The 15654-nt window shown below is 41.7% G+C and overlaps 2 protein-coding genes across 2 annotated transcripts; both read right to left on the reverse strand.

The window, feature by feature from the left end:
• Nucleotides 1–812: 812 nt before the first annotated feature.
• LOC124191119 lies at nt 813–1303 on the reverse strand. Its single transcript, XM_046584132.1, has 2 exons — nt 942–1303; nt 813–841 (listed from the first exon to the last, which is right to left on the reverse strand). Exons 1-2 carry the CDS (start codon nt 1272–1274, stop codon nt 827–829), a joined length of 348 nt encoding a protein of 115 aa, XP_046440088.1. The 5' UTR covers nt 1275–1303; the 3' UTR covers nt 813–826.
• A 12298-nt stretch (nt 1304–13601) lies between these two features.
• On the reverse strand, nt 13602–14390 carry LOC124189853 (serine/arginine-rich splicing factor 4-like). The gene has a single exon (XM_046582331.1). The coding sequence runs from the start codon at nt 14388–14390 to the stop codon at nt 13602–13604; it is 789 nt and encodes a 262-aa protein (XP_046438287.1).
• Between the last annotated feature and the right edge of the window lie 1264 nt (nt 14391–15654).

A 15654-nucleotide genomic window follows, 5' to 3' on the forward strand; every position in this document is an offset into this window, starting at 1 on the left:
CGTCCACCAAGTAGATAACCTAAACTCAATCAACTTTAATCTCGCCGCCAAGCCACTCATCCGAAGCCCTTAAGGATTGTCAAACTCTGGCTTCTTGCTCTTCAACACGCTTTACAAAGCCATCACCTATGCTGAAGATGTTTCACTAGTTGGATCCAGCCCACGTAAAATTCAGCCCACTCTGGATGCATTGCTGATAGTGGCCTCAAAACTTGGCATCCGTTTCATCGGAACCAAGTAGGCCTATTCTTTTCTATCTCTTATCAGCGCTGAACCTCTCTTCACACAGTGGCGCTATCCTACTTATGTGTAACTGCTACTCGGGGACAGCTTACTAACCAATTGAATGAAACTACTTTGATATTCTTCTACCTTTTTTTTTACTCGCCTTTCTAATTATATTAGACACCCCTATCCAGTGAATAGCTTACTTAAAATAAACTGAACCACTAACAATTCTTTTCTGCTTTTATTACCCCCACCCCACCCCCTACTAAAAATTTTTGACCCCTTAAAATACGGCATTCATTTCAGGAGTTTCTCTATACTAACCGTAAGGGAGTGAATCCTACTGAAATGGTTCGGCACCTTCGTAGCAGTGGCTACTAGCTGATTACCAACCTACTAAAACATTTTCAACCCACTAAATATCATAAACTTGCTGCTTTTAATTATTTATTTAGGTTGTCACGTATACAAGATAACATTTCAAAGTGCAAGTTTAAAACCAATAGTAAACTGAATATGTGGATAATATCGAAGTATTCAAAAGTTACTTTGCGGATTAGACGACATTGCCATGGTAAAGGGCCATAACTTGGGATGGTTAGTGGAGGATTGTCTGAAAAAAAAATCAATATAAATTGCATTTCTAGATTAGTAATTTATGTATCAATTATGATTGAAAATTAAAGAAATATTACTTAGGCGTTCACCATCACCTTTCGAGTTTTGGCCTGAAGCTTCATCATGTTCGGTTGATGTTGTGATCCCTGATTTATCAACATCCTTTTCTTGGTCAGAGCTTTCTTCTCCTGAAGAATCACAGATTCGTTTTTGGCTGCCTGAGCCTGATGGTGATGCCTCACAAGTGCTGGGCTTGCTTTGTTGTTCAAATGGTACACCAGTTGTAAACAATTTCGCTGTGAAGTGAAAAGTGTGAAAAGGTTGAGAGACACTCGGGTTGGTCTGAGTACTTGTAGCAAATCCTCCTCGTAATGGAATGCTTTCAGTGTCATCCAGAATACTAGAATTGGGTGACATATGACTGTCATCGTAAAGTGGTTGTGAATGCAATTGCTGCGAATCCATACTGGGATAATTCATATCCTGACCTATATTATAGATAATGAAAATTTAGTATGAAATTACTGACAATAGCAATTAAAACTACTTACTTACTAAATATTAGGTGAGCTGGTTTGGAATTGGTCTTCATGTCGTGGCACATGTCGGTGTAAGAGTGACTCTTTCACAGTCATATTCTGATGTTCGGTTTGGGGTCTTATACCAAACTTTGTTCTGTACCTACTAGTGATTCAGTATATTGAGATTGGCCTGAAATGTAAAAAAGCTTTATTAGCTACAATGGAAAATGATTAGTTTTTAACAACTTACTGTCATACATTTACTGCGTCCCATCATCAGCTTCAACTAACTTCAACACCAATTTTGCAATTAAATTTTTGGCCCTGTCTGGAATTACATAGGTTTCTGTCATAAGAAACTCGTCACCGAATCTTCATCGAATATACAGTCATGCGTGAAAGTTTCTTGAACAGGCAAATGGCTCTCTATGTTTTAAGTTTAATTTGACGGAAGGGATACTACGGTGCCTACCGTACCCCCGATATTTTACGCCCTTTTCTCTTTTTCTTTATATTCTTCTCTTCCTTTACCTACGAAAGAAAAAGAGAAAAAGGCGCAAAATACTGGGGGTACGGTAGGCACCGTAGTATCCCTTCCGTCAAATTAAACTTAAAACATAGAGAGCCATTTGCCTGTTCAAGAAACTTTCACGCATGACTGTATATATTTCTACTTGATCAACTCGCAAAACCTCCAGTCCCAGTAAATGAATTTTACTCTCTGACTCAACTTTTTGAAGAAACATATGTTTAACCACCCACAAATCAGGCTCTGTCAATGAGTCTCTACTTGGAATATCTACGATTGCTTTCATTCTCGCACCATTTTCAACATTGTATGAAACATCCATCATGCAAAATTTTACGTATTAGAAACGACAGAGCTGTAGACTTTACATTTTTTTCAAGCATGACAAAATTAAAAAATTAAACAAATTTCAGGCACGGAATTGCGAAGTCACAGCAAATTTTTCGGTCATTCCCTAAACACATTGCAATACATTCAATATAATTATTGCTTATTTTTCATAAAAATTCACTTAATTCATTCAAAACAGAAATTTATGCATATATTTAAATTATTTAAAATGTAATATCAAATTAAACTTCTTATTTATATTTTAAAATAATTGTGTTAAATTGAACTAGGCCTACTTAATGGTAACTCATCCCAGAGATTCTCAGCGTAGACGCCAATGTTTTGTTAAGGACTATGAAAACACTCATCTCCTTTATTTATTGGATTTGTCAAATCGATTAACTGGGGACACATTTGACACTTAACTTCGGTATACATTTAGCAGCCATTTTCGTCTAAACAATAAATCACTAATTGATAGTAGATGAGGTTGCACTATAGCTCACTAATAAAACAAATCAGCGGGTAGCTCGGAGCAAAGTCATGCCATTATGCTAACGAATGCTACTTATTCCTTGTACCCTACTTAAACTGCAATGATGTGAAAACATACTTACAATTTTGTATATGACTAACCCTACAACTGATGACTTTTTTCCGTCAAACTGCTAACCCTTCCTACTGAACTTTCTGAACTAGTGATCAAAGGTACTGAATTTTTCACAGTACTTATAACAAAAGTACTAAATTTTTGTAAACTACTAGCTATAACCTACAGTGATTTTATTATTGATTAGTTTTTAAAATCAAACTACTAACCCTACCTGAACATACTGAATTTTTCAGACTACTAACTAAATCTTTATAAACTGCTGGACCGACCTACTGAACAGAACTATGCCTGCTAACAGTTTCACTATGAATAAAGTAAAAAGTAGGCAAATGAATGGTTAGTTGAGAAATTGTACTTAAGCAAGTACAGTAAAATACTGAATTGCGTTTCAGTACCATAATCGACCATATTGAAGGGTACTGAAACTGTTAGGGGTGTGTAGGTACTGGAAATCGGTAAAATAAGCAGTTTAACGCGGCTGTGCAGTCATAGTGTCTCTTTACGATGCATCGAAGCACGATAGAGCGAGTGCTACCTTAGTGTCCCGATGGGCACCCGACTAATTTTCTGTCCTGATACGATGGTCGCGGACTCAGATATTTCCCAATGGCAGAAGCATGAAGTTTTCCGCGCGCATTTTCTGCCTTCACTTTCGCACCACTTGGCAACTGGACGTGTGCTTCGTGGTTTCGTTAAGGAACTTGAAACCCGATGTGCTTAATTCCTTCTACAAACCTCCCACACAAGGCTCAGACCGCCTTCCTTTTTCATGAGCACACAGCGTGCAAATTTGGAGCGTCTCAGTTAAAGGATGCCGACATTTGGATCGTTTTCAGAGTTATCCAACTTCTTGATAGCCCCAATCTGGTTTTCTAACTTGGCTTGTTCCCGTTGCCGGCAAGCCACTTCAACCACTTACTAGCTCCCGACTACCTTTCTGGGTCCACTCAGAAAAGAAGCCACCTCCAGAGTGGTCACCACGACGCGCTTCTACAAGGTTGGCATCAACACTTTATCGCGAGCAAGAAAAGTAACACGCCAACTGGAAGCCAGGATCGATGTATCCAGCGATGAATCTCAACCTAAAATGACAGACGACGTCTCCTGTGTTTCTGCAAAAGCTGTCAGGGGTCTCCGAACTGTCATCAGGAAGCGCTAGACCATTTCTCTCACCAATGCCCAGAATTAGGGCCGATTGGCAAGAGGACTTATGCTGGACAACTCGAACGACATTGCTAGGCTTACTTCTTGTCACAGCAGCCTCTCCTTTGACGATTGGATCCTTATCCACAAGAGCCGTCTCGGCATTCTACCTCTCTTTGGCACTCCTGGCCTGGCCAATCAAATGCCACAGATACAAAGAGGATGTGGAGACTTCCTCTTACGTCACCAGCCATTATTGCAACAACCTTCCGGCCATCGGCTGCCGGCATGAGTTGGTGCTGGGTGAAATAGTCAAAACCATCACACTATTCGGTCATGAGGCTCGAGTCAACAGAGTTTACGAGAATTCCATCCTCAGGCCGGACATAAGTACCTCTTCTACACCGAATATCATCAATCTCAACATTAACTTCGATGCTCATGAATCACTCCACGCTGGATATGCCAGGAAGATAGAAAAATAAAACTGCCTAGGTGTCTCGCTTATTTTTGTCATCAGAGCACTTGGATTCTGGTTGTCGTCTAACGACGAAGTATGCGTCGCATATGCAGAAGCATACGAGTTCTCTGCACCTCGTGCTTCATATTGCTGGCCACTAGACTATATGAAAAGGCCAGTATGTCCCCCGTTCTAAAGTGAAGGCCAGGAAAGCGTAGCTTTGGCTGTCATCCACCAGGAACGCGAGGGAGAGTAATAAAAAATGGCAACTAGGCAGGGTGGGAAACTGGTCAAAATTACACTTTACTAGATTAGGAATAACTCGGCCAATCTAATCCGGAATGTAAATTCCTTTTGGATTGGTATTGAGGGATGGCCGAGCAAACTTTTGGGAGAATTTTTTTAGTTTTTTTTAAGGTTAGCATTTTTCCAAAAAGCGATACCAAAGACCCCCCAAAATTGTTAAAATTTGAAAAAAACCCAAATTTTAACATTAAATATCTCCCGAAAGGAAAGGAATATTTAAATTCCGCAAAAACAGGTGAATCTGGAGTAGAAATCTGGATATGCCTGAATTATTTCTGATTTTTGGGTCCTATAGCGGAATGGGAAAAAAAGTGGGGCATGGATTTGGTGCGCTTGAGTGGTGGATTGCTTGTTAAATTTATTGGCAAAAGGATTTTTTTTGCGCAACCAGGGAAAAAGTTATAGCGAAATGAAAATCAGATTTTTCATTTTGCCATATTTTAGGATTTTTTCGCGTTTTCATTTTTTTTAAAGATTTTAAAGACTAGTGCTTATTTCTCTATTTATTTTTGAAAAAGGACGTCTTATTCAGTTTTAAACGATCTTTTTAATTTTTTTTGTTTTTTTTTTACAAAATTTTACAAAATTATTTAGTTATTTAATTTTTTAATGTTCAGAGTGTGTCTTACAAAAGTAGACCTGAACAGATTCGCTTCTGGATTTTATTTATTTTTGCACTAAAAAAAGAGGACATTCCATTTGGCGAGAGTTAAATTCTCCATAATGCCGATTTAATTGTTTGAAATCTCCCTATTTTGATGTAAAATATTGGCTACTGCGGCAATTTTCTCTCACCCCTTTACCATGTTTCCCCTTTTTGACCAATGAATCAAGAACGCCTGGGGTAGTCAAAGCCAAAAAGGGGAGACTGTGTAATTGATTTATTATTTACTTACCAAACTTGAACGAAATCCGAGTTTTGGTCGCGCATCGGATTTGTCAAATCCGCGCGGATTTACCCTTTGGGGGAAATAAACTCAAATACGTACCTAAAAAGGTACTTTTTTAAGCCAGCACTTTCGCCAACTTAGAGGGAAGACTTTGCTTAAATTTTAAGGATTTTCAGGTTGGAATTGGACTTTGATGAAAGTTTAAGAAATTTCCTAAGTTTAGTTCAAAAATAGCCTAAGTTTAGTCTAAGTCTAAAACGAAGGAATTCGAACCCCGCTTTGCCTTTTTGCCGAAATGTCATCTTTTGTTACCTGTAAGTGGCTGATGTACGTCTCATTCAAACAAAAACACTTCAAGGTAATAGGTGGAAGCAGTTATGTTGATAGATTTTTTTTCAATGAGCCCATGGAATTAGTTATAGTTGATACGTGATAGTGGATAATCAGAGAGTAGACATCACCTTGCTTTGTCATTGACCTTATAATTCCATTGACAGTCTTTCCAATGCCATTGATAGTATAATTTCATTGGTTTGAATTCTATATTTCTATTCTTTAAATAGTAGTAGGTGGTTGTAGGTAGATAAACAGAGAAAATGGTGTCAAGATTCCAACGTAGACGTAAAAAACAAAATAAAAAGGGGAATAAGACGTGGCTAGACGCAAGCCGTGTAAATTTTTGCAGCTATAATTGCCTTAATAAACAATCTGAATTAAAACAAATTTAATTTTGAACTTACAGGTGTTTATGTCTGAAATAAGCGTTTATAATGCAGCGTTTTAAAGAGTCTGTACGCTGATTGGCCCTTTTGGACACAAAATTGATTTTCAGACCTGGCAACGCAGGATGTTGAACTGCTCCATATGTTGCAATACTGTTTCCCCTCATTTTGCTCTTCCTTTTCTGCCCCCCGCCCTTTCTAATGCCCCCTCTTTGTTCTAGAAATCTCAAGAATCGATCTTGGCTCCGCCGAGGTAGGTCAAATATTTTTGCTCTCTCGCCCTCTCTTGTCAGAAGTCGCCTCGCCCGCATCACGGCAGGTTGCACTGCTCTTTCTCTCAGTTTCTCTATCCCTCTTAATTATTTACTCCTGTTACTACTTATTCAAACTGTATTCTCTCTTCATGACAAGATAGAAACGGAGTCGTTATTTCTCGACATTTTGGTTAACAAATATTTTGATTAACAAATATTATAATCATACAAATTATACAAATGTTAAAAATTACGGGAACATGGAAACATGGACAAATACCTTGGTTTGCAGCGTGGCTGGCACCAAAATTGAAGCCAGCGGAAAGAATGTTGAGATGGGTTTGAATCGTATTCCCCCAGCAATTGGACGATTTCTTGTCCTCAAATTTTTCAGGAAACAAGTACTACGTAGCAAAAGCCAATTTGCTTTGTAATTTGTTTTGTTTCCAATTTATTTTGTAAACCATTAGACTGGCGAGCGGCTGATCTTTATGATCATGCAAACGTACAACATTTTGTCTACCATAACCCTCGCTGTAATACGCAATTCCAAACACAGTTTTTCACACTCGTCTATAAAAAAACATCGCCTCGTCACTCCATTGGCGCCTATGGTTGCTACGGTCGTACGTGGCAATTACCCCAGAAAGAATAAATTTGACACAACCAGATTGTAGTTTCATCGGCTGCTCCTGCACCTCCCCATAAAAAATTATACGCGGAGATTGCCGTTCGCGAACGAAATCGTCAATGTGGATTACTTTCACTAACATCTTTGAGAAATTGCTGGTATAAAAATCTGTTTGGGGAAAAAACTCATTATTAAAAATAATTGAAGTAAAAAATTAAAGATTACAGCGGAAAACAATTCTTTCTGCAATCGAATACAAATTTAACAGAACGTCTTAAAATTGCAGCACTTCAGCTGTCGATGAACTCCTTGAAGACAAGTGCCAAGTGTACGTAAGAGAAAATTAATAATATGAAATGACAGACAGATCTTGTTTAGATTACCACAATTTGTCAGTTGAGCGTTGCCAGGTCGTAAATGGTATTGTAATATAATGATAAGGAATGCAATAGATCATGCCATAATCCGTAAATTATTAACATTTTCCTATTAAATTCTGCCAATTGCTCGCATTGTATTAGTTCTTTTACTAAACTAAATTGCTCTCATATATGAGAGCTTGTTCTACTAGGGTTGTGGGTGACAGACATTGGCTGCAAAGTTAGATGACTAATGTTGTATGCATTTACTGCTTCATCTGCCATTATCAATAGTAGTGTGTGGACGTCACGATTATCTTTTTGCCATTATTATTTGTTTTTAAATTTCAGAATCAATTTTCTTTATTTCATCCATGCTAAGATTTTCTGTATATGAAAACGATGTATACGACCCATCTTCATTCATCTTCATTCGGCATCTAAATAAACAAAAGAATATATAATTCATCATTCAATCGAAAAAGTATTTTCTACTGACCCGCAACAAATCTTGATAGGATGGATGATCCTTTTCCATCTGATCCACATACCGATCCATCATATGAACATCCACATGCTCAGATCTCAATTCTTCATTCATTGAAGTATTGCATGTTGTTGGCATCGTGGATTTACCGACACTTCGAAGAGTGTACCGTGTTTGCTTCGGTAGTGTCTGTGGAGGGTAGCTGGTCGATTCGGCAAAAAAATGGATTTGCCGAATTGGATTTTCCGAATCGACATAATGCCGAAATTGTATTGTCGATTCGGCAAAACTTGCCGAATTCTTCCCTCTTAACCATTTCAGTTGCATGGGACGGATTAATCAAGTTTTGGGACTAGGAGACTAGACTAGGAGAAGTACAAATCGTTAACTTGTACTGTAATTCACGTAACACATACAACACATACAACAATAGATTTTTCGTGTAAATGCCCGTAGTACAACACGTTAATTTTAAGACGTTCCTTGGACTTACAGGTGTGCGGATGATGCTCAATGCCAATTTTTCTCCAGATTGTGAAACGAGGGCTTTGCAGGGATTTCTCTTAGGGCGAAAATTACACCGCCACATGACTGTTCCAGTTTTTCTGACATTCCAAATCCCTAGCCCTCTGTTACTGTCATCTACCAACATTGGTTTGCGACTAATAGAAAAAAAATTGAAGTATATGTTTAAAAAAAATAGCTATTACCACTTTCCTGCTTCAGGCTCAACATGCCATTGTCTTGGGCGACCACCACAATCCTGATTGCTCATCAGTCGCTGGTTAGCGACCTCGAGCAATCGTTAAATTGTTGTACAAGTCCCTCGACCTGGATCTATACGGTGACTTTGAAGCACAAATCATGAATAAACCAAGTAGTCATTTACGTAGAGCGCTAGCCACCGAAGCGCCCATTTTAGTGCGTCGGTAAAAGCGGGTAAAGGTTGACTCCAAATTCCAGTTTCCAGCCGCCAGAATCGCTTCTGTCGGCACCCCAGAATTAGCCGCATTCGAAGCGGAAGCGCCTCTCGTCTAATTGGCCGAATAGATCGACGTGTCAACGCCCGCGTCATTCAAAACAAGCTTGAGCCACCACGCCACTGTTGAGGCCCCTACTGAATTATAAGAAGGTCTTAGCCCGATGAACAGCGATCTTGGCCCGTCTTTTTTACGCCGTTGATCCGCTGCTGAGACGAAGTCCCTCAAAGTTTCGACCGTGCATGCTAGCGAAGTGGGCATTAATTTATCTATGGTAATAACTTGAAGGGAGGAGTTCCGCTGGGATTTTTTAGGTTTCTGAAGAGCAAATCTTGCCTGATTATTTAAGAAAATCACCGAATCTCGGTCGATGCTGGCAAGCTCCGACACCCTACAAAGCGAAGAAAGAGCCAGCAACATGGCTAACTTCATCAAGAGGTTCTTGAAAGTAAAATCACTATTTGGACCTAGGGAAATCAAGAATTCTATTACTGAATCCACCTCCCAGAAACGTGAATATTTAGGGGCGGGGGTTTCCTGTTGTACACCCCTCGCATCAATTTCACTACCAGTGGGTGCTTGCCCAAATCGAAGCCGTCCAACTTGCCCAAAGTTGACGACAGCATAGAGCGATTGACGTTTATCGTTCTGTACGCTTTTCCGGCACTAACCAGCGACGAAAGAAAATCTAGTACCTTCGCTATAGGAGGCGACATGGGATTGGTCTCCTCTCGAACACACCAATCACCCCAATTACTCCACGCGGACTGGTAGGCAGTTGATGTGGTGTTGCGCGACCCTCCCATGAGGAGTTCGACCACTCGGCTCGAAAGGCCGCTGCTTTCGAATTGTCTCCGGACAATCTCCAGGCGACCAACAGGAGCGATTCCGACAGCGGGTGTGGTTGGCCTGCTGGGCCCAGCAACAACTGTTCTCTCGGGAGAACTATGGTCGGCTCGCACGCTAGCTCTAGTAGCAGCGGGAACCAGGTCTGCGCTGGCCAAAAGGGGGTCACCAACGTGAGCTCCGCTCGGTCTCTCAACGCTTTCATCAGACATCTCTGAATCAGGCAAAATGGGGGAAATGCGTAGCCTAATACGCCCGCCCAGCCCAGGCTGAAGGCGTCTACCGCCATTTTGTCCGGTTGCTGGCCCCAACTGACGAACTGGTCCAGCTGTCTGTTCCAGGCCGATGCGAACAAGTCTACCCTTAGGCTCCAACGAGCTCTCAGGTGACTGAAGACGGACGGGTTGAGTTTCCAGTCGCTCGAGTCCTGGCCTGCTCTTGATAGGCGATCGGCAACAACATTTTGCGTCCCCGGCAGATATTCAGCGTTAATTGTGATTGAGCGTCGCTCACACCACGCCGTTATCTCCTGGCTAATCCTACACAGCCTCTGTGACCTGGAGCCTCCCGAATTATTAACATAATGGACTGCCGTTGCGTTATCCATCATGAGCCTCACCGATACCTGAGACGCCATGCTTATAAATGATTTTAATGTGAATAAGGCCGCCATCAGCTCCAGCTCGTTTATAAGGCGCAAACGATCTTGATCCGCCCATGGCCCTTTGGCACTGGCGTCATTCAAGGAGGCGCCCCACCCCGAAAGAGAGGCGTCAGAAAAAAATGATTAAATCGGGATCACACACAGAAAATGGCCTGCCATTGGACTCACGCACGTTGTTTGACCACCAATCCAACTCAGCCCTCGACTCTTCATCCAGCTGGATTTTTGTGGATAAATTTCCACCTGCCCTTGCTGATTGCGTGATGTAAAGCCGCTGGATGTTTCGATAGTGCCCCTGGGCAAACGGAATAGCTTGGATCGCCCAAGCTAAATTCCCTAGAATTTTCGCCACCTCCCTTAATGAGATGTCGATGGTTGAGCGGGCTTTGCGACAAATCTCAATGATTTGCTCTATTTTCTTGGGGAGGAGAGAGACGGATAACTCCTTGGAGTTTTCCAAAAGTCCCAGAAATTCTCTTTCCTGCGCGGCCACGCCCACAGATTTCTCCCAGTTAATCAAAACCCACATTTCTCTAATATTTCTACTACAAGTATGAAATCGCGCTCTGCCCCCTCCTTGGTTTGGTTAAGGATGAGAAAATCATCCAATTAGATTACAATTCGGATCCCTTCCTTCTTAGCGAGGCCACTACGGGTTTAAGGATCTTTGTGAAGGTCCAGGGGGCGGATGATAAACCGAAACAAAGGCACGAAAATTGGAAAAGTGACCCTTCCCACATAAATTGGAAAATTTTCTATCGTCCGAATGGATGGGAATGGTAAGGTAGGCGTCCTGAAGGTCTATTTTCGTAAAATAATCCCCTTTCCTTACCATTCCCTTCATTACGCTGACGCCCTCCATTTTGAAATGTAATTTTTCTACAAACTGATTTAACCCTTTTAAATTAACTATTGGTCTAAAACCAAAAGAACTTTTTGGGATATGTCCTTTAGCTTCTTCGAGCGGGATTCTCTCCACCGCCCCTTTTTCTAGCAACTGTAAGGATTCTGAGATGCGCCTTTCTATTTTTGATCTGGGTCAAAGTTGATCCAAGTGCCTTTCTCTTTTGTGACCTGTTGTGACCTACCAATTTCCCTTTCTCTTGACCTATTATTTCTCACTTTCCCTTTACTTGTTTTTGGTATAAAACCCAACGCAGAGTCTCATTCTTTAGCTCAGTCTTTCTGGCTCATTCTGTAGTTCAAGTTGACTCTGGTTATGTAGACGAGATGAGGCCCCAGTCAGTATACTCTGGGATGCTATTCCTAGTCTATGTAGCTATTGGAAACTTACTATGTTCTATACCTTTTTCTTCATTAAATGTATTGATTATTATTTGTATGTCGGCTTGAAGAGCCTAAGTACCATGTTGGCTGATCAACTTTCATGTAAGAACAATACAAACTAATTACTTTCAACAAAGGATCTTTTAGTTGACGATTGAGTGGAAAAAGCCACACGGCCTATCCGCTTGATTCGTTACACTGGTGGCAGCGATTACCGAACTCAAAGCTACGAGGAGATTGGAGAACCTTGGCCAACCGCCCACCTACGACGAAGGACGGCCATACACTCAACATCTTCAAGCATCACGACCATCCCAGGAAGAACAATCGAAGAGGATCCGCTCAGAACTGACAATTCATTTTAGAGTAGACTGTATGAGTAATATTCCAGTTGAATTAAGAATTAAGAAACGTGAACCAAGTTATTGACTAATATTGACTAATTCAAGAACTATTGATGGGAGCGAGAAAGAAAAAATTCTCGCCAGCCATGATTAAAGAAGACAATTAAATTTTAATGCATAAATGTGTATCTCACTGTCAGTTCTGTGCAGTTTTATGTCTCTTTATAGGTTGCGGGACGCAACCTGTCGGGAGGGTGAGTGATGTAAGGATTCTGAGATGCGCCTTTCTATTTTTGATCTGGGTCAAAGTTGATCCAAGTGCCTTTCTCTTTTGTGACCTGTTGTGACCTACCAATTTCCCTTTCTCTTGACCTATTATTTCTCACTTTCCCTTTACTTGTTTTTGGTATAAAACCCAACGCAGAGTCTCATTCTTTAGCTCAGTCTTTCTGGCTCATTCTGTAGTTCAAGTTGACTCTGGTTATGTAGACGAGATGAGGCCCCAGTCAGTATACTCTGGGATGCTATTCCTAGTCTATGTAGCTATTGGAAACTTACTATGTTCTATACCTTTTTCTTCATTAAATGTATTGATTATTATTTGTATGTCGGCTTGAAGAGCCTAAGTACCATGTTGGCTGATCAACTTTCATGTAAGAACAATACAAACTAATTACTTTCAACAAAGGATCTTTTAGTTGACGATTGAGTGGAAAAAGCCACACGGCCTATCCGCTTGATTCGTTACACAACGAATCGACTTCCGCCTGACAAATCGCTGCTAGTTCTGGGCTAAAGGACATATTCCTCCCCGGGCGATCTTGAAACGGAATCCCGGTAAAAGGAATTCTAACCCCAACTGAAATGGCGTTTAAAATCCAATCATCAGCCGTCAGAGACGGCCAAAAGGACGAAAAATGGCGTACTCTTCCCCCAACCTTAATGTCTACCACAGGTTGGCGCACATACAATGGCGAAGCAAGTAATTTTGGAGAGACTAACCTTGAATTCCTGTTGAACGAGCCTTGCCTGGCACCTCGTTTGTTGAAGCTGCCGTGCAGATTGAAGCCGGAACCGGATCCCGATCTCCCGCCCTTCACGGCACGCGATGCGCCGGCACTCTTGCTGTGTCTACCAGATGTGGAAGCGGACGGTTGTCCTCCTGGGCGTCCCAAGGCCTTCAGTTTCTGGTCATCAGAAGCGTCCTTAACCATGCCTCTGAGAAAGGTACGGCCGAAGAGAAGGGCACACTCCTTTGGCTTGAACCGGGTGGATTCCGCCAACAGCGACTCAAAACGCGGGTCCGTCAGTCGCAAGATGTTTTCTCGCCTCTGGATGGTGATATTATGGGACGCGTTGCCCCAAAGCTGCAAGGCTGATTCGGCCGCGCTAACCATAAGGGGGTCGACCACACCACACGTACAGAAGCGGTTTGGCGATGCCTAAGATCTTGTATTGGTCCGCGGACAGGGACTTCTCTTTCGCCTCCGCTTTGCTGGCATCTCCTCCTCTTACTTCTTTTAGTCTTCGAGCCATGGATGGGTCCAGTTTTGGAACTTGAAGGTCAAAGGAGCTCTTCCCAAAGGTGGGAACAAAATTCTCTCTTAGCTGTTTCGACTCCGTTGGCTTCTGAAGAGTAGTCATCCAGGTCCTGAGCTGTTTCGAGCGAAATTTGTCCAGCTGGAAACTCTTCGGGAGAAGTGGCTCCTGTTCAGTAGGCAGAGGGATATTAACTGCATCATCTGCCTCGTGATCCGACTCGGCATCTCCAGGGGGCTCCGGATCCTCTCGCTGGCCACGACCGCGGATTGTTGAACGGCTTCGAGTACTGTCCGCTGAACGGCTGCGACGGCTAGGGTTGCGACTCGCCGAACGGCTGCGGCTGCGACTCACCGAACGGCTGCGGTTCCGGAAGTGACTGCGGATACTCTCGATGCCTGCTGAATCTCCTCTGCCACGTGTCGGTGAAACGCTGCGCGAGCCGCTACGGCTCCTGCTTCGACTTTGGCGTCTTCCTCGGCGGTCCAAATCACGCTCTTCAGCTCTTCCTCTCTCTTGGGGGTAGCTACGCAGGCTGCGACGACGAAGGGTGGCTGCCTTCGAATCAGAATCAGAATCTGAACTCGAAGAGCTATAGGAAGACGAACTTGACGAACTTGAAGAACTAGACGACGACATGTTGTCACTATGAAAGCTGAAAAAGGTCTGAAGGGGCGTTGGTCCCATATGGCCTGAGGTGGTCTTCCCTTTTTTGTTCTTTTGTTTCTTTGAAAAATCAGCTGATGAATACAAGGTCAACACCGTATAGATCCAGGTCGAGCCACTTGTACAACAATTCAAGGCGGTAGGCACTGGGTCAATAACCACCGGCTGATTACCGCATTATTATTAACCAATCATCCGCAACTTTGAATGTGAATGTTGGATGGGGGGTAGTAGAGTGGGGAGGATGAGGATCGGTGTACACGCCGTTGTATCAATAGCGCATCACATAACCCACACACTTGGGTCTACTTTTCTGCTTGCGGATTGTGATCCCTCGGAAACCCAAATCCAAAACCGATCCGAGGGTAGGACTCCATCCTAGTCTTTGTTGGAAATCCTCTGCGGTGGTTTTTCTCGAAAGGGGAAAACGGTTTTTGAAGGGGTCGGGTTTGGATTTGAAGGGGTGGGGAAACGACTTGAAATGGCCGCTGAAATGTAGGAATTGATTCAAAAGCGGGTTGACTTTGAATCAATTTATACAACGAATGAAAAATATAACCCTGGCAAAATTAATACAACTTATAGTTAAGAATGTTATCAATCGTGTTATGAAGAAAAAAAAATTATTCCAGAAGGTGCGTTGAAAAAAACATTTTTTCCAACACACCCACCAGATCATTCAAATGAGTTTATTCTAGTTAAAATTAATGTTTTTTTAATTTAAAAAAAATTAGCTTTATGTGCATTGCTCTATCAAATAACAATATGTAAAAATTTAAAAAAAAATTGCTATAATGAATAGCCTTCATTTGTAAAAAGAAAAACGCACAAAATTAAAAAAGTTAATGGAAACTGAAAAAACGTTTTTTCAAAATTTCATAACTTTTTCCCTAATTAATTTAAAAAAAAACCTTTGAGCGACCATATCGGATGGTGCTCTTTTACACACACACCAAATTTGAAAAAAATCCGAGAGATCGCGGCGGTGACGATTAGGTGAATACCCTTGGAATGACCTAATGCTGTCTCAGTAAAAAAGAAGAACATTGGAATAAAAACGGATTTACTAACCATAGATGAATTAACCCACGAAAGTTCATCTTACTACCACAAAGGATCGCCTTTGAGGCAAAACGGATTTGTTTTTTAAGTCATGTCAAAGAAATAAGGGCTGCGACGCACAGTTGGAATGATTGAACCAACCATTTTCACACGGTTTACACCTAATTATAGTTGG

The sequence above is a fragment of the Daphnia pulex genome, chromosome 3 (genome assembly GCF_021134715.1).
Source record: "Daphnia pulex isolate KAP4 chromosome 3, ASM2113471v1".
NCBI lineage: Eukaryota > Metazoa > Arthropoda > Branchiopoda > Diplostraca > Daphniidae > Daphnia > Daphnia pulex.

What these genes read in the sequence shown, in the direction of transcription:
- LOC124191119 (XM_046584132.1), bottom strand. Translation starts at nt 1,274, where the DNA reads ATGACAGTCATATGTCACCCAATTCTAGTATTCTGGATGACACTGAAA.
- LOC124189853 (XM_046582331.1), bottom strand. Translation starts at nt 14,390, where the DNA reads ATGTCGTCGTCTAGTTCTTCAAGTTCGTCAAGTTCGTCTTCCTATAGC.